The 24,811-nt window shown below is 46.2% G+C and overlaps 1 protein-coding gene across 1 annotated transcript; it reads left to right on the top strand.

Annotated features, from left to right (window-relative positions):
• Positions 1–110: 110 nt before the first annotated feature.
• On the top strand, positions 111–24,502 carry LOC115141427 (AT-rich interactive domain-containing protein 1A-like). The gene is given in 21 exon segments (XM_029680268.2): positions 111–1,309; positions 8,019–8,237; positions 8,384–8,946; positions 8,948–9,002; positions 9,229–9,336; positions 10,056–10,296; positions 10,637–10,726; positions 11,047–11,220; positions 11,819–12,137; positions 14,452–14,597; positions 15,056–15,162; positions 15,403–15,612; positions 16,894–17,098; positions 18,043–18,172; positions 18,347–18,534; positions 18,629–18,788; positions 19,017–19,142; positions 19,371–19,467; positions 19,670–20,528; positions 20,732–20,862; positions 21,314–24,502. Coding segments are annotated over 21 exon segments (6,963 nt in total). The 5' UTR covers positions 111–394; the 3' UTR covers positions 23,234–24,502.
• Positions 24,503–24,811: the final 309 nt, after the last annotated feature.

Genomic DNA, 24,811 nt, shown 5'->3' on the forward strand with positions numbered 1-24,811 from the left:
TTACTTTACAAATGCAACCACTCTTGTGCCCGTATGCAATGTAAAAATGAACGAATCCACTCCGTATTCCCACTGAGCGCCAATCCGTACTTTACTTCTGCCTGTACGGCTCAGTAAAATGGCTGTTTCTCGCGGAGCCTCGTGCTGGTTCGCTCCGTTCCTTGCGTCTACTCTCGCTCAGTAATAGAACCCCCAGAATATATGTCTGTTTATGCATCCTTGAGGTTTATTATTACGTGTCCAATTATTTTCACATCGGAATGAGGAGACAACCGGATTCGGTCCGGTGAAAGGGGTGGGAATGAATCGGGACAAGGATAAATGGTTATAAACAATTATTTATATTCAATGCTAGCGTTTGATTGTGACTGACTCGCCGAGAGAGGGGGGTATTATGGCCGCTCAGGTCGCCAGCGCCGCCACTCTCAACACAAGCCCGCCTTCCGAACTAAAGAAGCCGGATCGAGACTCAAATGAGGATTCTATACTGGGGGAAAAGCAGCAGGAAAACAAGCAGTCGGGATTAGAGCGCGGATCTCCGGGCCGGGGGGATCTGCAGGACGGGGCCGATGTTGGAAATGCAGGGGGAGGAGGGGAACCTGAGATGAAGAACGGGAACGGGAACCCGTCCAGGACTATTAATAATCAGAATGATTCCATCGGATCCGAGGGGAATAACCATCCCGGGATGGTACACCACCATGGGTCCGGTTTTCCTCCACCTTCTTATGGATACAGTCAACACTACGGCCGGGCCCCTTTTCATCAACATGGCGGACAACAAAGCCCTGGCATGGCAGCTGCTGCAGGTCCAGCCGTGCAGTCGAGCAATATGATGGACCCATATCAACCCAATTCGCACGACCATGGCTTTTCTAACCACCAGTTTAACAATTACAATCCATTCCCGAACAGAACTCCCTATTCTGGCCAAGGATACGGCATGAACCCCTCGCGTAATACCCAGGCTCCGGCTGCTGGGGGACAGCCAGCTAACGTTAAGCAGCAACCAGCAGGAGGACCCACAGCAATGGCTGCATCTTACAACAATCAGAGATATAATATGGGGAATCCACAGCCAACATCTACCCCAACCCTCAACCAGCTCCTAACCTCTCCGAGCTCCACGCGGGTATATCCAAATTACCCATCTAGTGAATATAGTAATCAGGAAGGAGCTAGTAAGGGACAAACAGACACGGGCGGTAGCGGTCAGTATGGAGGGGGGAATCCGGGTTGGCAACAAAGGACCCATCATCCGCCGCCTATGAGCCCTGGAAGTACAGGGCAACCCCTAGGTAGAAGCCAGGTAAAGGCCCATGTTCTAACGAATCTTTTTTACTGTACATTTGGTGTAATCTTATGTATGTAATTCACAACGTAACAGGCCAGCCATTGTTGCAAGCCAGTTCGCTTGCAAAGACACTCTAAAATGGCTGCCTCTCGTTTTTCCAACACCATCTCATTAAACAGTATTTATTTAGTTGGTATGAATTCTATCACTTTCAGGCAACTCTTCTTCGGCAATCCTCCTTATGAGATTGAACTTCGAACGTTGAGAGAATGGAGGCCCGAATCTTGAATGAGGTGAAAAAGCTCAAAAGGCCTATATTCATTACTCTAGACTTGTTTCTCGGCAGGGCGGTGTATAACGTAATTAAACAGTTATTCCTTAATTGTGTATTTCTTATCGTTTGCACTGCTAACGTCAGTCGTTTTGGAATACAGTTTAATGTTTATGAATAGACTATACATTTTTATGTCCACAAGTCTGTTTTGATCATTATGGAAATTGTGAAGTCAATGCACAGCATTAGCAAGCTCAGAACACAGATTTTGCCTAGACTCAAGTGTACACGTGTGTTTGAAAATGATTTTAAGTGGACCGTACGAGTAACTAAATTATGTAAAATGTTACATTTTAATCAACACACACTGGCCTATTTATGAGTGTCATTTGGCGCCTCTGTTGTCAGGAACTGCTTCCATCACTCCATTCTGCTTGTAAACATTGGCCTAGTGATTTGAGTGACTGACTGCAGGTTGCTTTGCTCTGGGTTTTGAATTGTGGAGGTAAAAATCCTGCTGTCAAACCCAGTAGACAGTTGGTCTTGGTTTGACATGCTAGCTGAGATCTGATTGGCTCCTCATCCTGTGCTCTTGGCCATTTATAATTGCATATGCTGTAAAGCAAAAAAAAATCCTGATAAGTGCACTCCTCCACACTGCACAAATCCATGAGTGCTCATACTTAATGCATTTTTGACAATTTCTCTAAATTACTACTTTGCAATCATCTGTTTCCCACACGTATGACACGCCTGTTTGCACTATTCCACATGCATTCTATAATGAGAGATGATCAGAGTTTGGCCCATTGATCAAGTTAATTACATTTAACTTTTGTTAATCCAGTTTGATATTGTGTGCCATTTTCTGTGCCACAGTTTTTTATTTTATTTTAATTTTACATGCTATAGCCCTAACCCATACCTGTTGAATTTCTAGATTCATAAACAAAACTGCAACCGTGACCAACATGGCAAATAGAAGAGTTTACGGAACTTTGTAGCCTTCACGTATAAGTTCCTAACCGTATTTGCACCATCCTATAAAGAAAGGCAGATGAAAATGGCTATAGTATCTTGACCCTCATTGTTAAGCATCCACTATATCCTCTCATTTTGGATCAACGTAAAGTGACAAGGTAAATCACTCAAGTTAATAATGTATTATTACAGTCCTTTTAAATAGTTTTTGTATCTGCACCATGCATTTATGAGCTACAAATTTGAAACGAAGATGTGTACACTAGATGCCAGATGATGAGCAATCCATCATAAACATTTAACACAACAATTTGAAGGATCAAAGACTGTGTGGGTGTGATATGAATGAAATAAAGACATTGCTAAAATAACATTATTTGACAAAGTCAAGTTCTCAGACCATTTTGACAGGATTTTTCACATTTGGAAGCAACTGAAATGTAGGCCAGAGTTTCCTCAACTCGGTCCTGGGGCATCCCTCGGTGCACGTTTTGGTTTTTGCTCTTTTACTATATAGTAGATTTAAAATACTAAGCTTGATGGTGAGTTGGTTATTTGAATCAGCTGTGTAATGCTAGGGCAAAAACCAAAACGTGCACCCGGGGGGGGCTAGGACCAAGTTTGGGGAACCGTTATGTAGGCTACAACAAGAACTTGCTGCAGTACCTGAGAACCCAATCTGGCGCAATCATATTTGGGCGCGACCACTTTATATATCATAGAAAGCTGAGGTCGTCAGAGCAGATTTATCTACGCATGAATATCGCCCAGAACTAACCAACTGTCATGAAATGTGTATATATACATGCTTCGAAACTACAGTGTGGCCAATCTGATGGATGCCCAGTTGTCTTTGGTTACATGCCATAACTCACTAGCATATTAAAGCAGTAATACTCACTCACCTTTACTTCTACCTGACAATGTTTTGGTCATCAATAGGATCTTTGTTAGGTTGGTAATGGTAATGCATGCCAATGTTAACATGTTAGGGAGACATCATCCACTATGTCCCATTTGATGGGTTTATCTATCAATGACATTCCTGTGTTGACACTGCATAGTGAGGTGAACATGAGCCGTGTGTGTGGCATGAGTAGCTGCTGTATCTCATGTGCCACTCTGTCTCTGTGTGACTAAGAATTCCTTCTAACCCCCTTGGCCAATCACAGAGACCGTCCAGCTGCCTCTCCCCCGCCTAGGGAGTCTCCACTCTGTCTTATGCAGATTAGCCATGTGCTGCTTTTATTTATTTCAATTAATTATCTGGAAGCTGGGAAATGTCAAGAAACGCTTTTTGCCCTCCATTTCTAAAGGCCTTTGTTTAGCAGTGACGTGCCAGAGCTGTCTCAAGTCTCAGAGCAGTGTGCATTGACAAGGGTACAGATAAAGAATCCAAGCCCATAAGAATCGACTGTGGTAAATGAATGCTTATGTTTTAATTAGCTTGTCCATTTGTTGTTATTAATGTTGTTATCGACATGGAATCTTTTGATGACCCTTGTTTAGGTTGTTTTGAGTTGAGCAAGTTAAACGGATAGGCCTAAGGTTAGCGATTTACAGAGTGAAATTATAATGTTGAGGAGATGGAGGCCTAGAGATTTAAGAAGTTTCTCCATTGAGACGATACATGACTCGTAGTTGTGTTCGCATCATAACAGAGAACAGTGAGTAGGCTACTTCTCCCTCCATTTATGATGTAATTCATTCAGAGCCAGAATCGCCCCCCCCCCCCCCCCAAATGGGAAACCGGCTTGGCCTCGAACCAAACAGAAGCACAGCTAAGGATGTTTTTATTTAAGATTGGGCAGACTGCCCTCCATTTGAGATTATTATATATATAAAGTATTTAGTCAGTCACCAATTGTGCAAGTTCTCCCACTTAAAAAGATGAGAGAGGCCTGTAATTTTCATCATAGGTACACTTCAACTATGACAGACAAAATGAGGGGGGAAAAATCCAGAAAAACGCATTGTAGGATTTTTAATGAATTGATTTGCAAATTATGGTGGAAAATAAGTATTTGGTCACCTACAAAAAGCAAGATTTCTGGCTCTCACAGACCTGTAACTTCTTCTTTAAGAGGCTCCTCTGTCCTCCACTCGTTACCTGTTTTAATGGCACCTGTTTGAACTTGTTATCAGTATAAAAGACACCTGTCCACAACCTCAAACAGTCACACTCCAAACTCCACTATGGCCAAGACCAAAGAGTTGTCAAAGGACACCATAAACAAAATTGTAGACCTGCATCAGGCTGGGAAGACTGAATCTGCAATAGGTAAGCAGCTTGGTTTGAAGAAATCAACTGTGGGAGCAATTATTAGGAAATGGAAGACATACAAGACCACTGATAATCTCCCTCGATCTGGGGCTCCACGCAAGATCTCACCCCGTGGGGTCAAAATGATCACAAGAACGGTGAGCAAAAATCCCAGAACCACACGGGGGGACCTAGTGAATGACCTGCAGAGAGCTGGGACCAAAGTAACAAAGCCTACCATCAGTAACACACCAAGCCGCCAGGGACTCAAATCCGTGTCCCCCTGCTTAAGCCAGTACATGTCCAGGCCCATCTGAAGTTTGCTAGAGAGCATTTGGATGATCCAGAAGAAGATTGGGAGAATGTCATATGGTCAGATGAAACCAAAATAGAACTTTTTGGTAAAACCTCAACTCGTCGTGTTTGGAGGACAAAGAATGCTGAGTTGCTTCCAAAGAACCTCATACCTACTGTGAAGCATGGGGGTGGAAACATCAGGCTTTGGGGCTGTTTTTCTGCAAAGGGACCAGGACGACTAATCCGTGTAAAGGAAAGAATGAATGGGGCCATGTATCATGAGATTTTGAGTGAAAACCTCCTTCCATCAGCAAGGGCATTGAAGATGAAACGTGGCTGGGTCTTTCAGCATGACAATGATCCCAAACACACCGCCCGGGCAACGAAGGAGTGGCTTCATAAGAAGCATTTCAAGGCCTTGTGGCCTAGGCAGTCTCCAGATCTTAACCCCATAGAAAATCTTTGGAGGGAGTTGAAAGTCCGTGTTGCCCAGCAACAGCCCCAAAACATCACTGCTCTAGAGGAGATCTGCATGGAGGAATGGGCCAAAATACCAGCAACAGTGTGTGAAAACCTTGTGAAGACTTACAGAAAATGTTTGACCTCTGTCATTGCCAACAAAGGGTATATAACAAAGTATTGAGAAACTTTTGTTATTGACTAAATACTTATTTTCCACCATAATTTGCGAATAAATTCATAAAAAATCCTACAATGTGATTTTCTGGATTATTTTTCTCATTTTGTCTGTCATAGTTGAAGTGTACCTATGATAACAATTACAGGCCTCATCTTTTTAAGTGGGAGAACTTGTGCAATTGGTGGCTGGCTAAATACTTTTTTGCACCACTGTGTGTGTGTATGTATATATATATATATGCATGCATACATACAGTTGAAGTCGGAAGTTTACATACACCATAGCCAAATACATTTATACTCAGTTTTTCACAATTTGTGACATTTAATTCTAGTAAAAATTATGTCTTAGGTCAGTTAGGATCACCACTTTATTTTAAGAATGTGAAATGTCAGAATAATAGTAGACAGAATTATTTATTTCAGCTTTCATTTCTTTCATCACATTCTCAGTGGGTCAGAGGTTTACATACACTCAATTAGTATTTGGTAGTATTGCCTTTAAATTGTTTAACTTGGGTCAAATGTTTCGGGTAGCCTTCCACAAGCTTCCCACAATAGGTTGGGTGAATTTTGGCCCATTCCTCCTGACAAAGCTGGTGTAACTTAGTCAGGTTTGTAGGCTTCCTTGCTCGCACACGCTTTTTCATTTCTGCCCACAAATTTTCTATGGGATTGAGGTCAGGGCTTTGTGATGGCCACTCCAATACCTTGACTTTGTTGTCCTTAAGCCATTTTTCCACAACTTTGGAAGTATGCTTGGGGTCATTGTCCATTTGGAAGACACATTTGCGACCAAGCTTTAACTTTAAGACTGATGTCTTGAGATGTTGCTTCAATATATCCAAATAACTTTCCTCCCTCATGATGCCATCTATTTTGTGAAGTGCACCAGTCCCTTCTGCAGCAAAGCACCCCCACAACATGATGCTGCCACCCCTGTGCTTTACATTTGGGATGGTGTTCTTTGGATTGCAAGCCTCCCCCTTTTTCCTCCAAACATAACGATGGTAGTTATGGCCAAACAGTTCCATTTTTGTTTCATCAGACCGGAGGACATTTCTCCAAAAAGTATGATCTTTGTCGCCATGTGCAGTTGCAAACCGTAGTCTGGCTTTTTTTAATGGAGGTTTTGGAGCAGTGGCTTCTTCCATGCTGAGCGGCCTTTCAGGGTTATGTCGATATAGGACTCGTTTTACTGTGGATATAGATACTCTTGTACCATTTTTTTCCAGCATCTTCACGAGGTCCTTTGCTATTGTTCTGGGATTGATTTGACTTTTTTGCACAAGTACGTTCATCTCTAGGAGACAGAACGTGTCTCTTTCCTGAGCGGTATGACGGCGGCGTGGTCCCATAGTGTTTATACTTGCGTACTATTGTTTGTACAGATGAACGTAGAACCTTCAGGTGTTTGGAAATTGCTCCCAAGGATGCACCAGACTTGTGGAGGTCAACTATTTTTTCTTGGCTGATTACTTTTGGTTTTCCGATGTCAAGCAAAGAGGCACTGAGTTTGAAGGTAGGCCTTGAAATACATCCAAAGGTACACCTCCAATTGACACAAATTATGCCAATTAGCCAATTAGCTTCTAAGGCCATGATATCATTTCTGGAATTTTCCACGCTGTTTAAAGGCATAGTCAACTTAGTGTATGTAAATTCTGACCCACTGGAATTGTGATACAGTGAGTTATAAGTTAAATAATCTGTCTGTAAACAATTGTTGAAAAATGACTTGTCATGCACAAAGTAGATGTCCTAACTGACTTGCCAAAACTATAGTTTAACACAAAATTTGTGGAGTGGTTGATAAACAAGTTTTAATGACTCCAAGCTAAGTGCATGTAAACTTCCGACTTCAACTCTATATATATATATATTGCTCCGTAACTATGGCACAAAAAAGGTTACTGATCGTGGGAAAAATGTAATAAATAAAACTCCCCTCGTTCCCTTGGCTCTTGTAATGCTTTCACGTGTTCTGTTGACTTGCCTTCTGTCATATTTTCTGTTTTTTTTTACCTATCAGGATGGGAAAATGCATCCCTATAGCTCTTGCTGTGTTGGGAAACTTGAAATGTGTGAGTTGGCTTGCATGAGAGACCCCTGCTAGATAATTAAAGTGCCTATAAACTATAGTGTAGTCATCTGCCCGTATCCAAGTCTTTTGTGATCTATGGTACATCCTGTCACCCGCACCTGTCATAATTTTTTATAGTGTTCATGTTATGAAGTGTTGTTCATGTATTTGATCTTCTGCTCCACAGCCCCCAGGTGCAATGGATCCGATGGCTAAAATGAGAGGCCAGCCGTATGTTGGGGGCAGTCCATACTCCCAACAGCCTGGGCAGGGGCCTCCCCCAGGAGCCCAGCAGGGTCATGCATACCCGGGCCAAGGCTACGGTCCACTTAGCTCCCAGAGATACCCGGTGGCCATTCAGGGCCGCACCCCTGGGGCTATGGGAGGCATGCATTACGGGCAGCAGGTCAGTGGTGTCATCAAGCTGACTTAATCCTACATTCTCTCACACTGAAATCAGCACCCCTTCTCTTCACACACTACTATATAGCTTGCTTATCATATGCCTACCCATTTGTTTGATTTCTAACTTTGGTATGTATTTGTGTGTAGATGCAATCTTATGGACAGCAGGGACCAGGAGGCTATGGGCCTCCGGGCCAAGGGCCCTACTACAGCCAACAGGGCCAGGCTTCACACCCAGGCCAGCAGCAAGGGCCCTACCCCCAGGCACCTCTAGGACAGCAGGGTGGTCAAACACCCTACCCTCAGCAGCCCCACCCTTCCCAGACGTCATCCTCCCATGCCCAGGGTGGGCCGCCCTATCCGCAGCCCCATATGCCCCCCCAGTCCCAGGGCCCGCAGCCAGGTCCATCCCAAGGGCCCCCACAGTCTCAACCTCCCTACTCCCAGGGCCCTGTCCAGGCTCAGACCCAGTCTGGTCAGCCTCCTTACCCCCAGCAGCAGGGGCCTCCCAGCCAGCCACCACAGCAGGCCAGCTCCCAAGTCCCAGCAGGGTCGCAACCCCAGCTTAGCTATCCCACGCAGGGCCCACAGCAGATCTCCACACAGCAGCAGCAACCCCAGACACCCGCTCAACCCCCTCAGCAACCACCAGGTCACAGCCAGCATCCACAGGTCCAGCCTGCATCCTACTCCCAGAATCCCCACAGCAACACAGCAACAGTCACAGCAGTCACCTTACCAACGCTTCCCTCCTCCACCACAGCAGGTACAACTGAATTTGGTGTGTGTGTGTGTGTGTGTGTGTGTGTGCACGCACACAATTGATGTTTTATGATTGAGGTACCTTTGATATCGTCATTGAACGTGCAGTACCGGTTGCCATACTTGCTCAGCAGATGGAAGGCATTGGTATGGTCACTGTGTATTCTCATGTACGCATATATGTGTATGTGAATGCTCTTCAATTCCGATTGTCTCGTTCTCTCCCCCAGGAGATATCCCAGGACTCGTTCAGTTCCCAGTCTAGCGCCCCTCCCTCCAACCAGCCCAAAAGTGGCTCGGAGGACGTCAGCGTACAAGGCCGGCCGTCCAGCCTACCGGTGAGTCCTCACCCAACCTGTGCAAAGGTATACTATACGCCTATAAATCAAATTATTACATTGTCTGAAATCATAATGCATTGAAACATGTTGGCGTGATTCCATGACCCATTTTAGTCTTAACATAGTCAAACCGGTGTGTGTGGTGTTGTGGTTAATTAATGCTACCCGTGTTTATTTTGTATGGCATTTGAGTGTGTGTGTCTGTAGATGTCATTGGGCATGCGTAGCGAACTTGCAGAAATGTTGTGTGGCAGTCTGGGAGATGAATATTAGTACATTTGAGCAGAGCTCGGGCCTGGATAAAATGAGAGCGAAAGCGACGGTATAGATTGTATCAAATTTACATGGCAGGGCTGCTCCGTGCTGAGTCGGCACACATCCATCGTAACCATGACAACCCCCTGCTCTAATATGCTCTCTTTTCCTCGACAAGATCAATAACCATAACTATATGTGTCACATGTCTCCAAATCTAGTAGAAAGTGTGCTGCCATGCTTTCCAAGACTGAGGAGATTAAATTGTGCTTGCATCCTGTATGTGCTTCTGTTGTGCTGGTAGACAGAGCTACAGGAAGTGCATGGAGTCGTTATCAAGACGTCTCACTGCTAACTGTACAGTCAGCTAATGGCTGTCATGTCGATTTCATCAGGCCGGCGTTTTTCCACAGCGTCTCCTCACCATAGGCCCCGTTCTCTCCTGTCTTGTGTGTCTGCAGGATCTCTCAGGCTCCATCGATGACCTGCCCACGGGCACGGATGGCGCTCTGAGTCCTGGCGTGAGCACTTCAGGTGTGTCAAGCAGCCAGGGTGAGCAGAGCAACCTGGCCCAGTCGCCCTTCTCGCCCCACACCTCTCCCCATCTGCCAGGCATCCGAGGGCCCTCGCCGTCGCCCGCCGGCTCCCCTGCCAGTGCCACCACCTCCCGCACAGGACCCCTCTCACCCGCCACAATGCCAGGTGAACACACGAGTACGCACACATACATGGGTTTTTCTGACATGTACTAGGACACATGCAATTTGTTATACATATACACGATAACAACAAAATGACGATAGATTGAAACAATGGAGCTACTGCAGTCAATCATTTTTCAAACGATACGGTGCTTGGCTGCAGTAGGATACAAATCATTAAAATCCAGACAGAAAATATTTACACAAGAAGCAATCTATGGTCATTTTGTTGGATTAATTTAAGTGTCCCTTAAATATTGTTAACTAAGTAGTGACATTTGTGGCCTTGTTCCTACTCAGACTTCTTATTTACATACTGAGACGACCCTTCTGTTGTTTAGGGACCCAGATGCCCCCTAGACCATCGAGTGTTCAGTCTGACGGGAGTCTGCACCCCGCCATGAGCCAGTCTCCCATGGCCCAGGACAGAGGTGAGTTCACCCTAACTGAGAATCCTCTCACACAGTACTACTCCGCTCTGCAGGGATCACTTACAGTGTTCTGTTTTAATGCAACTTTGGCTGCACTTTCTTTTATGGTACCTGGTACTTACCAGAAAATTGTGTGGTAACAATAGGTACTTTCTGGTACTTCAAATAATATTACATGTAATTGCCACTTTTACCATGTACGTTCCAAGTAAATACTGGCAAATTTCTGTACCGAAGCCTTCTGATGTGTCTTATGAGAGATTTCCAGTGTTTTGTTGGAGGATTAACATCTTTCACCCTCTCTTCTCTGACCCTGCCAGGGTTCATGCAGAGAAACCCCCAGATGCCCCCCTACGGCTCACCACAGTCTGCCTCTCCCCTGTCACCCCGACAGTCCTCTGGAGGCCAGATGCACCCTGGGATGGGACCTTATCAGCAGCAGAACAACTCCATGGGGGGCTACGGACCTCAGGGTGGGCAGTATGGCCCACAAGGTGAGTTCTGTGGGTTACACTGTGCAACAAAGGAAAGGGGCTAGTGGCAAAATATCAACATTTGGTGCACTTGAAAAATAACAACTCAGTTGATATACCAAATAGACTTTTAATCATTTTGACTGCCAATGTATAAATGCTTCCCACTTAATTATCTCACCATCCTGTCAAGTTGCTTCTTGTTTGTTCCCCCAGCCAAATCCATGGAATATGTATTTTTGCCTCATAGGAATTCCCTCCTATCAGCTCATCCCTCCCTCTCCTAGCCTAGCGCAGCTATTTTTAGCCATGGAGAACAGTCAGCTGACATAGCAGAGCCCCCCTGTCAGTAGAGCTGCCACTATGATGGCAGGCTCATAGCTCAGTGTGCACAAATCCACTGTCAGCTCGGTATGGTGCTTCAACAGACATTAGCATTAGCTTCAACAGACATTAGCAGTCATGTACACCTTTCACAATAGAACCCCAAGTTGATTAAAGATTTAGTTTGTTGTTTTGCGCATATAACTAGTCTTCCCAATGTCACCAGAGCAGTGTTTATTTTTTATTTTTTAACATAAATTTTTTACACACATTGTTTTTGTCCATTCTATTACAGGTTATCCCCGGCAACCTGGATACAACAACATGCCCAATGCCAACTACCCTGGCATGGGCAACCCCATGAACCCTGGCAACCCACTGTCTGGGCAAGGGGGGCTGCCATTTGCAGGCATCCCCCCTGGTAGAATGCCTCCGGGCCAGGTGGGAGTGCGTCCCTATGGCCCCAACATGGGGCCCAACATGCCACCCAACATGGGTAACATGCCACCTCAGGTGGGCTCAGGGATGTGCCCTCCCCCCGGCCTCAACCGGAAGGCCCAGGAGGCTGCAGCTGTAGTCATGCAACATGCTGCTACCAACTCCATACACAGCAGGTACACTATACTTTTTACTAAACCATATTACAATGCATTCGGAAAGTATTCAGAGCCCTTGACTTTTTCCACATTTTGTTACGTTACAGCCTTACAGGCTGACCAGACAGCTTGCGCATGTTGATTTTGTCCACCCACACTAGACGCGATCAGGACACGCAGGTTAAAATATCAAAATGAACCAACAATATTCATTTGGGGACAGGTCGAAAAGGATAAAAAATTTCCTGGGATATAAATATTGGGTTGTTATTTTACCTGAAATGCACAAGGTCCTCTACACCGACAATTAATCCACAGATAAAAGGGTAAAACAAGTTTTTTTTCTAGTAATCTCTCCTCCTTCAGGCTTCTTCTTTGGACTTTATATGGTGGTTGGCAACCAACTTTAAGGTGCATTACCAACTGGACTGGAGTGTGGACCTCTGTTCATCTTTCAATCACCCATGTGGTTATATGCTCCTATAAACCAATGAGGAGATGGGAGAGGCAGGACTTGCAGTGCGTCATAAATAGAACCAAGTTCTATTTTAGTGTCTGGCTATGCAGACATGTGCGAGCAGTCTGGATTCAATGATTGAATAACATGTATATGTATATTAATTTTGCAATGCTGGCGTGGTCAGCATGTTATTCTAAAATTGATTAAATTGTTGTTTTTTCCTAATCAAGCTACACAACCGAATAATGACAAAGCAAAAACAGCTATTTTTTTAAATGTTTGATTATTTATTATAAATAAGAACTGAAATATCACATTTACATAAATATTCAGACCCTTTACTCAGTACTTTGTTGAAGCACCTTCGGCAGCGATTACAGCCTCGAGTCTTCTTAGGTATGACGCTACAAGCTTGGCACACCTGTATTTGGGAAGTTTCTCCCATTCTTCTCTGCAGATCCTCTCAAGCTCTGTTGGTTGGATGGGGTGCATCGCTGCATTTTTAGGTTTTGCCAGAGATATTCAATCGGGTTCAAGTCCGGGCTCTGGCTGAGCCACTCAGGGACATTCCGAGACTTGTGCCGAAGCCACTCCTGCATTGTCTTGGCTGTGTGCTTAGTCGTTGTCCTGTTGGAAGATAAAACCTTTGTCCCCAGTCTGAGGTCCTGAGCACTCTGGAGCAGGTTTTCATCAAGGATCTATCTGTACTTTGCTCCGTTCATCTTTCCCTCGATCCTGACTAGCCTCCCAGTCCCCGTCACTGAAAAACGGCCCCATAGCATGCTGCTGCCACCACCAGGTTTCCTCCCGACGTGACGCTTGGCATTCAGGCAAAAGAGTTCAATCTTTGTTTCATATGGTCTGAGAATAATTTAGGTGCCTTCTGGCAAACTCCAAGCAGACTGTTTTGCCTTTTACTGAGGAGTGTCTTCTGTCTGGCCACTGTACCAAAAAGGCCTGATTGGTGGAGTTCTGCAGAGATGGTTGTCCTTCTGGAAGGTTCTCCCATCTACAGAGGAACTCTGGAGCTCTATCAGAGTGACCATCGGGTTCTCGGTCACCTCCCTGACCAAGGCCGTTCTCCCTCGATTGTTCAGTTTGGCCGGGCTGCAAGCTTTAGGAATAGTCTTTGTGGTTCCAAACTTCTTTCATTTAAGAATGATGGAGGCCACTGTGTTCTTGGAGACCTTCAATGCTGCAAACTTTTTTTGGTACCCTTCACCAGATCTGTGCCTCGACACAATCCTATCTATGGGCTCTACGGACAATTCCTTCGATCTCATGGCTTGGTTTTTGCTTTGACATGCACTGTCAACTGTAGGACCTTATATAGACAGGTGTGTGCCTCCACCCAATATGTTATTTTTTTTTAAAATCATTGTTAATGTGTTGAGTATGTGGTATCTGGCCCTTAACTAGTAGATTTTCCTATACTTTGAAGGTCCTGTGAAGGCAGTGAGAGGAGGAGTGATTAGAGCAGCAGGAAATAAAGAACAGAGGAGAGAGCAGATGAGATGAAGACAGACTTACTGAGAGGTAGACAGGCAGAGGCAGACGAGATGTTCTCCAGCCCGTCACTACGAGGAATACCTGACTCTCACATTACATCCAAACACATTAAAAACATTGGAAAGTTCAGATGCAGATTCAGCATATTTTCTCTCTTTAGGCTTTACGGTCTTCACAGGTGTACAAAGTCACTAGACATTTTTGTATCAAGAACAAGGAATTCCCCCTTGCAATGGCACTCATAACAGTCTTTCTTATTTAGTGATATTGTTGCATAACTGATTGTTTTTCAGCAGGAGAGGAATGTTTTTCACTCTGAAATCATGCTACATGCTAAAAGTGTGGTTGTCCCTCATCGTTCAGGATGCCTGGCTACCCCAACATGCCCCCTGGCATGATGGGCCCTGGCGCCCCCTATGGCCCTCCCATGAACAACATGCCTGGCATGATGAACGCGCAGGGCGGCTCGCCTTTCCCTATGGGGCCCAACATGGCCAATAACTCCAGTGGTGAGTACTGTTGTCCAATACTGTTGCTCCATGGTGCCCCAAGTATTTCTGATATGTCAGGATGACTTTGGGACAGTGGTCAGTGGCATAGGTTTGCTTTGGGGTGGCCAGTAAGTAAGGCCTGATGCAATTTGTCTGCACTGTTTTCACACTAGACCTTTTTCTCATCTGAAAGTTCTAGCATAGAAAGTCACACTTGAGGAAAGTTTTTGCATTGGTTTCACCAGAGCACTTCCTATCCTGTTTGAAGATAACGTTGGTCAATGAACAATGGCCGCGGTATGAATAAGTTCTATAGGGGAGTCTTTGTTAGTCTGTAATGTCTGAAATTAGAATACAAAAAAATGTCAGCTGCCTCTGGTCGTTCAGCAGTTGTTTGTTATATGTCCTGATCCCGAGAATTGTTGTTCAAAAGCTGTTGAACAGTGCTCAACCCCACAATGTACCCTTGTACCTAGGTTTGGCCCCAAGTCCAGAGTTTGGTATGGATGGAAAAATGAACCAGGGCCAGAAGATGAACAACAAAGTGGACGGAACACCGAAAGCGGAACCGACTAAATCCAAGGTGATAAGATAATGGCTTTGTCTGTCCAATTTTGTTTAAGGGCTTGTGTGTACGTTAAAAGAAACTACGTTATAAACCATATTGTTTTTAAACTATTAACACACGTGTTACCATCATACTTTTGACTTTATTCCGTGGTTATTACAGTTGCCAATGAGCTAGCTACTAAAGGGAAATAAGACCAATGGGTTTATTACCCAACCCTTTCCCTCATGACGGCTCTCTCTTGCCGCCTTCCAGAAGTCGAGCTCTTCCACGACAACCAACGAGAAGATCACCCGTCTGTACGAGTTGGGCCCCGAGCTCGAGAGGAAGATGTGGGTGGACCGCTACCTGGGCTTTATCGAGGAAAAAGCCATGGGCATGACCAACCTGCCTGCTGTGGGCCGCAAACCCCTAGACCTCTTCAGACTCTACGTCTCGGTCAAGGAGATTGGAGGCTTCGCACAGGTCAGTGTAGGTTTGTGCTGTACTATGCATGCATGCACTGTAGTGTGTTTGATCTATTTATTTCCCTATTGAGGTGCCCTCTTGGCCAGGTTTCCCTTTATAAAAGAGGTCTTCTGACCTCAATGGGAATTCCTGGATAAATATACACAACCTTTAGAAATGTCTTTGTTTTTGAAAGAAAAGCTCATTTTTGGGGTATTAAAATAACATCAACTTGATCATTAATAAATTGATCATTAACAATGTCTACAGTGTAGACATTGTTAATGACTATTGTAGCTGGAAACGGCAGATCTTATTATTTTTTGTGTACATCGGCCCATTATCAGCAACTGTCAATCCTGTGTTCCAATGGCACGTTGTTAGCTAATCCAAGTTTAGAATTTTAAAAGGCTAATTGGTCATTAGAAAACCCTTTTGCAATTATGTTGGCACAGCTGAAAACTGTTGTATTGATTAAAGAAGCAATAAAACTGTCGTCCTTTAGACTAGTTGAGTATCTGGAGCATCAGATTTTGTGCGTACTTGTCCTCTTGCTCAGTTGTGCACCAGGGCCTCCCACTCCTCTTTCTATTCTGGTTAGGACCAGTTTGCGCTGTTCTGTGAAGGGAGTAGTACACAGCGCTGTAAGAGATGTTCAGTTTCTTGGCAATTTCTCGCATGGAATAGCGTTCATTTCTCAGAACAATAAGACTGATGAGATTCAAAAGAAAGTTATTTGTTTCTAGCCATTTTGAGCCTGTAATCGAATCCACAAATGCTGATGCGCCATATACTCAACTAGTCTAAAGAAGGCCAGTTCTTTAATCAGAACACGTTTTCAGCTGTGCTAACATAATTACAAAAGGGTTTTCTAATGCTCAATTAGCCTTTTAAAATTATAAAGTTGGATTAGCTAACACAACCTGCCATTGGAACTCATGAGTGATGGTTGCTAATAATAGGCTTCTGTACGTCTATGTAGATACTCCATAACAAAATCTGCCATTTCCAGCTACACTAGTCATTTACAAAATTAACAATGTCTACAATGTATTTCTGATCAATTTGATGTTATTTTAATGGACAAAAAAATTGCTTTTCTTTCAAAAACAAGGACATTTCTAAGTGACCCCAAACTTTTGAACGGTAGTGTAGGTTCAATAAATAAGTATAACACATGCACAAACACACCTTAGAACATGTATAAACACACCATGTACAATCTCTTGGTTATTATTTTCTCATCCCCTTCTCTCTGGTCCCTGTTTTAATGTCCCGGTCTTCATGCTCTATGTCCAGGTGAACAAGAACAAGAAGTGGCGTGAGCTGTCCACCAACCTGAACGTTGGCACGTCAAGCAGCGCCGCCAGCTCCCTGAAGAAGCAGTACATCCAGTGTCTGTACGCCTTCGAGTGCAAGATTGAACGCGGGGAGGACCCCCCTCCTGAGATCATCACTGACAACAAGAAGGCCAACCAGGCCAAGGTCCAGCCACCCTCCCCAGGTCAGTGCAGATGGTTATCCACACTATGCTGGGTCGTAATTATTAGGCATCAAACATTAGAAACCGGACTGAAACTGGTTGGGACTACCTGGTCTTGTCCAATATGAGAACCTTTTTGCAATGAAAATTGGTATCATTTTTTTGTTTGTTGGGAAGTTAATGTATTTTATTTGAACAGGGAGTCCCATTGGGACCAAGATCTCTTTCACAAGGGAGCCCTGCATACGCATAATTTACAAAATACAATATAAAAATATATTTTTGTAAATAATCACATTCATCAGCAAAGAGGTCCCCAGTCATCATTTTGAACTGCCTGAGAGGCACCAGAACATCCAGTTGTAGGGAACTCTGTAGATTTACCTAACTCTGAGGAGACTGAAGAGATTTCCAGAGTTAGCCATCCTTGAGACAGGGTATTTTTGTAAGAGAACTTTATAAATCAAAACAAAGCAATGACTCGACCTACTTCAATTCAGATGACCAGCTAACTATCTGGTAAAGAATGCAGTGACGTGTACTGAACCTGACGCCATAATAAAAACTAAGTGCACTATGTTAAATGTATATAACGGCTTTAATGAAGAAGTGGCAGCTGCATTCATATAGATAATGTCGCCAGTCTAGTATTGGTAGAAATGTCGATTGAATGACCTGTATAATTAAGCAATACGGTGTGGCCAATATACCACGGTTAAGGGCTGTTCTTAGGCACGACGCAACGCGTAGCCTTAGTATTTTGGCCATATAGCACAAACCCCCTAGGTGCCTTATTGATATTATAAACTGGTTACCAATGTAATTAGACCAGTAAATAGTAATTATTGTCATACCTGTGTTATATAGTTTGACATACCACGGCTTTCCGACAATCAGCATCCAAGGGCTCGAACCACCCAATGAAAGTCAACTCTAACTGAAATGTCCCTCTTTTTTTCCGGTAGCTGGATCAGGTTCTCTCCAGGGCCCTCAGACTCCCCAGTCCACCAGCAGCTCTATGGCCGAGGGCAGCGACCTCAAGCCCCCCACACCTGCCTCCACCCCACACCCCACCCAGATGCCACCCGGGGCCAGGTGGGTCGCAGCGCTTCAATCTCATCCTCTTTGAGTTATCAATTGCATTCAGGAGATTCAATTCTTCAATTGGATGTTTAATTTACTTATTGAATTTAAATGGAATTCACCCCAACTCTGATATACGCTTTGATAAATCCCTATTTACTCACTAAACGTCCCTCTATCTTTTAGGAGCAATGTGGCCGTGCAGGACCCATTTGCTGACGGTAGTGACCCTACTTTCCCCAGAAGGAACTCCATGACCTCTAACTCTGGCTACCAGTCTGGCATGAGCACCCCAGAGATGCCAGGTCGCATGGGTCCAGGGCCCTATGAGGGTCCAGGGCCTAACAAAGACCCCTTTGGTGCCATGCGGAAAGGTGGGTAGGAGAGGCTACAAGAAAGATCTTTCCTAGAAACTGATGGTGCTGGGAAGCTGGGTCCCTTGCTGACGTAGTGTGTATTTCTTTCCAGTTGGGGAGCAGTTCTTGCCTGCCAGTCAGGGTCCTAACAGTGGGATGGCTGAGCAGCAACAGTTTAACCGTGGGCCTCCACCAGGTGCTATGGGGAACATGTCGATGGCTCAGAGACAGCAGTATGGACCAGGCCCTTACGGACAAGGCTACGAGAGGAGGTAAGACCCTACACACGCTTATAGGCCATAGAAATATAATTACTAGAAAGGACATCCACATGCAAGTCAATGTGTCTACGATGGGTGGACTGGAGGCCATATTGAGTATAATTATATTTCTATAGACACCATCATGACTGTAGCAGTCTGCTCATTTCCTTTTTTTCATGGAAATAATTGTACTAAGTGTGGTCAACCAACGTTGTCCTATGTGGTGGTGTTTACCAGGCCAGAGCAGGGGATGGGCCCAGAGGGCAGCATGGGATCTGGTGCACCGCAGCCAAACCTGATGCCCGCTAACGCCGACACAGGGATGTACTCGCCAAACCGCTACCCATCACAGCAGCAGCCACGGTCAGTTCACCACCCAGTACCCCTCTATCTCAGGTGCGGTCTGTTGCAGACAGACACCATGCACCGACTGTCCCAGCATTTATAGTCCTGCAATATTGTAAAGGTTGTTTTTACAATGAGGGTTTATTTCACAATGAGGGTTTATTGGTACACTAGCAGTATACTGTAGCAATATTAGACACTCTGCTTATGTGGAATGTCTTGCTGATGTGTTGTGGTTGTTTACAGGAATGATTCCTATGGTAATCAATATCCTGGCCATGGTACTCCCACTGGTGGTTCCTATCCCAATCAACAGCCAGGAATGTACCCACAGCAACAACAGGTGATGGCTCCAACTCACTGTGTATGCACTGGAAGTGTGACGTCACTGTAAAGTGGTAACCACTAGCCATGTGTTATTACCCCAAAAAGTAGTACTTACTGTATAGATGAGTAATAGCCATAGGGGGGAAAGTAATAGTCATCAACATTCATCTGATGCAATGTAATGGCACCGCCTACCTAAACGTCTTTGCTCTGTACAGAACTACAAGCGTCCTGTGGAAGGGGGCTACCCACCAGCGAAGCGACACGAGGGGGAGATGTACAGCGGGCCCTTCAGTGCAGGGCTGCAGCAGCAACAACCGCAGCCAGGGGCGGCCTCTGCACCCCCTGCTGGCCAGCCAGAGATGTACCAACCACAGTACAGCAGCGGCTCCTTCCCCGGCACTGACCGCCGCCTGCCTGGTCCCCAGGGCCAGTTCCCCTTCCCCTTCAACAGAGAGCGCATGCAGGCCACCACTGGGCCCAACGCCCAGCCCTCCATGCCTCCTCAGATGATGCAGCCAAGCCCTGACGGCCCCCAGGGTGGCGCGTGGCAGGGCCGCGGGGAGATGAACTATCCTGGCAATTACCCCAACCGGCAGGGTGGCCCCCCAGGGGGCTCAGCCCAGGGACCCGGACACCCCGGCATGAACCGCGGTTCGGAGGAAATTATGTCATCGGAGCAACGCATGAACCACGAGGGCCAATGGGGGCCAGGTCAGATGGGTCCTCGGCAGCCCCCCTACGTTCCTGGAGGGACGGCCCCGCCCATGACCCGCACCCTGCAGTCCAACTACCAATCCGCTCAGGCCATGCAGAACCACATTCCACAGGTGTCCAGTCCTTCCCCCATGCCCCGTGGGGGCCCCATGGAGAGCCGGACGTCGCCCAGTAAATCTCCCTACATGCACAGTGGCGTCAAGATGCAAAAGGCAGGGCCCCCGGTCCCTGCCTCTCACATAGTGCCCCAGTCTGTACAGTCCCCTCTGATCCGTAGAGATATGCCCTTTCCCCCAGGCTCAGTGGAGGCCACCCACCCTATCCTAAAACCACGCCGACGCCTCACCACGAAAGATATCGGTATGGCTATCACAACCCAGAACTCCACCCATAATCACAATATTATTATATATGCAGTATACAGTATTAACTATTTAGTGATCCCATTTGGACACTACAATTGTTGCTTCAGCCCTATATGAAAGTGTTTGTATTGTGTGGTCCATCAGTACTGTGAAGGGTATCAGCATGAGTTAAAATACTGTATTTGTTTATCTCCATAGGGACCCCAGAGGCTTGGAGGGTGATGATGTCCCTCAAGTCTGGACTGTTGGCTGAGAGCACGTGGGCCCTCGACACCATCAACATCCTCCTGTATGATGACAACAGCATCTCCACCTTCAACCTCAATTTGGTGAGCTAACAAGACAGGTAGCCTAGCAGTTAGAGATTTGGGCCAGTAACCAAAAGGTCGCTAGTTCGAATCCCTGAGCAAGGTGCTTAAACCTAATTTTGCCAGACCCTAGCTGTGACCCTTCTCTGACGGTGTCTTTGGGAGAGTCGGATATGCAAAACGCTTAACAATTTACACACTTATACATGTGTGAAATAGGACAAATAAGCACCCACCAAATTATTATTACACTGGCCACAATGTGGGATAGAGGTTTTATTTTTTTTAAAGCTGCATGGTAAACCTATACAATCAGAAGTGTAAATATTTTCTTATTTAGGGCTTCTTTTGTTTTTACATTTATCTTTTCACAAATTAAAAAATTTCACCTATTCCCAAAACCTTTTTCATATTTTCTGTCATGTCATAAAATGCTAACTTTTGATCTTCTCCTACATTTCCTCCTCCTCAGCTGCCTGGCCTGCTGGAGCTGGTGGTGGAGTACTTCCGGCGCTGCCTCATCGAGATCTTCGGCATCCTGCGCGAGTACGAGGTGGGCGACCCCGGCCAGAGGACTCTACTGGACCCTGACGCCCTGGACAGAGACTGGAGCTGCACGGAAGATGAGGAATCAGGGGTGGAGGACATAGAGGGAGAGGAGGATGACGACGATGAGGAAGAAGAGGTGGTGGTGCAACATTCAAAACAGCCGGCCGGGACGACAATCGAGGGACAGGCTCCGGTGAAGCAAGAGGATGAGCAGGAGTCGTGCTCAGAACGGGACACTCTGAAAGAGAAGGACGCTGAAGATGAGGAGAAGAGCTTCTCTAACTTTGAGCAGCCCAGCTCTTCATCGGACCCCCCTGCCCTGGGCCCGGCTACCCCCCAGGAGAGACCCAAACAGGCTAGCAAGTTCGACAAGCTCCCCCTGAAGATGGTACGGAAGAAGGACCCGTTTCCGGCAGGCAGGGCAAGCCAGAGAGGAAACGTGCAGGAGTTTGACAGTGGGCTGCTCCACTGGAGCGCCGGCGGGGGAGACAGCACAGAACACATCCAGACCCACTTTGAGAGGAGGGAGGAATTTCTGGTCCCACGAGAACGAGTGCTGGTCGTCCCAACAGCCAAGAGGAAAAGGCTAGAAACAGAGATGGTGGGGGACAAGGACAATGCTACCCCCACAGAGAAAGATAAGCAGAAAGGTGGGGGAGATCAGAGGCCTTCCCAGCCATCATCCACAGAGAAGGCCTCAACCACAACTGACACCTCAGCCGACGGTAAGGAGGGGAAGTCCGAGCACTCGGACGCTGAGACAGAGGAAACGTCACAGACGGAAGAGCCCCAGAGCCAGCAGGAGAACGACAAACCGAGCGGCCCTCCTCAACAAGTCCCCCAGCGTGTGGTGGAGGACGAGCCTCACAGCAAGGACGAGGGCCCACTGCTTACACTGGCCAACTGGCAGGATGCTCTAGCCCGCCGCTGCGTCTGCGTCTCCAACATCGTGCGCAGCCTCTCCTTCGTGCCTGGCAATGACCAGGAGATGTCCAAACACCCTGGCCTCATGCTGCTGCTGGGTCGCCTAGTGCTGCTGCACCACCGCCACCCTGAGAGGAAGCAGGCCCCGCTCACCTACGAGAAGGAGGAGGAGTCTGATGACTGCCTTGGCCAGAGGGACGAATGGTGGTGGGACTGCCTGTCGCTGTTGAGGGAGAACTGCCTGGTCACTCTTGCCAACATCTCTGGCCAGCTGGACCTCTCCATCTACCCCGAGAGCATCTGCCTTCCGCTGCTGGACGGCCTCCTCCACTGGGCCGTGTGCCCATCGGCTGAGGCCCAGGACCCCTTCCCCACGTTGGGGCCCCACAGCGCAATGTCACCCCAGAGACTGGTCCTGGAGACTCTCAGCAAGCTGAGCATCCAAGACAACAATGTGGACCTGGTCCTAGCCACGCCGCCGTTGGGTCGGTTAGAGAAGCTGTATGGGACCTTGGTGCGGCTGGTTGGGGAGAGAAAGGTGGCCGTCTGCAGGGAGATGTCGGTGGTGTTGTTGGCCAACCTGGCCCAGGGAGACAGCATGGCAGCGCGCGCCATTGCCGTGCAGAAGGGAAGCGTGGGTAACCTCCTGGGCTTCTTGGAGGACAGCCTGGCGGCCACCCAGCTACAGCAGAGCCAGAGCTCTCTGCTGCACCTGCAGGGGATGCACTTTGAGCCCACCAGTAATGACATGATGCGGCGGGCAGCCCGGGCCCTGCACGCCTTGGCCAAGGTGGAGGAAAACCACTCAGAGTTCACACTCTACGAGTCACGCCTCCTTGACCTCTCAGTGTCACCTCTCATGAACTCGGTGGTGTCTCACGTCATCTGCGATGTACTCTTTCTGATTGGCCAGTCATGACAGCTGTAGGGAGCTTTGGCTCCACCTCCTCTTGGTTTCGTCCCCCCTCACCCCCTGGTTACAACCTGGCTTGTATGTGTGTAGGGGACAGGGAAAGTTCAAGTGACTGTTTTTAATTTATGCAAACCCTTCAGATTCCATTCTCTGAGCCTTCTCTCGCTGTTCTCACTCAAGGAGAAGGGACGTCACAAAGCTGCAGTGGTGGATTTACAAACCAGAGACTCCACAAACTGACACAACTTGTAACATTAATGCCAACTAGATGACATAGTGCAGGAACCCGGGTTTAGGAGTGTTCCACACGTTGGGGGGGTTGTATTTTTAATAAAGATGAATAAATAGCTGAAAAACAAACTGTAACCAAAGTTGCTGTCTTGTTTACAGTAAGTTTGGGCATAATGTGTGCCCTTGCTCTCTCCTCGAGAGCACAGTGAGTGAATCAGACTCTGGTTCATGTTTGGAGGTAAAGCAGACTGAGGAACAGCTTGATCTGATGGTATAGTGTCTGTAATTGGATGCTTACCAGTCAGCCTACAACTCAGTTGGCTGTTGAGACACCTTCACTGGGAGGGCTGTGCAGTAGATTGTAGGGCATTTTCTGTACCGTACTGCTCTTGAGTGTCAGGCATTCTGTAAACAAGTTTCATACAGAAAAACGTTGACAATGCAGCTCTACTAGAGTTTTAAAAGGTCATTTTAGTTTTGACGTTAAAAGCTAAAAGGCTTTCCCCAAAGTACCGAGAACCTACTACAACACCCTTACCTCCTCTCTTTAGCCCTTGATTGTATGAATTGACCCTTGTAAAATAAATCACCTCTTAGGACTGGTTTTCAACTAAAGATGCAGCTTTGCTGTGGTGTATATATATGATGTTGTACATTACACTTCCTTTCTCTGTCTCTGTCTGTGTCACTATTCCCACACTTTTTGTTGATGAGGAAAGGAAGGTGACCCATGAGTTTGGTTCCTGTCATCCAGTCCCTGCTGATAGACCCTCTCCCCTCCGGCCTCTCACTCCACGGCTCCTTAGTACGGCAGACTCGGATCAAATCTGTTCTCCTGGTACAACAAAAAAAACTCTAGATGAAGAAACACACATTTGACAATTCTTTTCTCCAGCGATATGGATATTTGTATTTCAGACTGTAGCTAAAAACATGTAAATTCCTCCTATCCCCCTTTTTTTGGTTCAATGAATATCATTTATTCAGTATGAAATCTTTATACTATATGTTCCACGTGGTAAGAATAAATGTACATTAAATCTTCGTAAGATGTTTGGTTTTGTTCCACTGCACTTGCAGTGTCTTTCTCAGATGTACCATTTTTCTACAATCCCTGGCTCTGTGAACGTACTGGGTGTACATGTATTTTTTTTATTCCAGCCCAGTACTATAACACTTGGTTCAACTAATTGATAAGCTGAATCAGGTTATTATGTTAGTACTGGGCTGGGATAAAATCCTGCACACTTGTGTGCAATCCCCCTTTGTCTCAGCTTCCTTGGTTATATGACTAGTTTCTAGGATTTGAATCAAGACAAACTAGTCCATTGTTGATAAATTATAAATCTATAC

This window comes from Oncorhynchus nerka, linkage group LG14 (assembly GCF_034236695.1).
Source record: "Oncorhynchus nerka isolate Pitt River linkage group LG14, Oner_Uvic_2.0, whole genome shotgun sequence".
In the NCBI taxonomy this organism is placed as follows: domain Eukaryota; kingdom Metazoa; phylum Chordata; class Actinopteri; order Salmoniformes; family Salmonidae; genus Oncorhynchus; species Oncorhynchus nerka.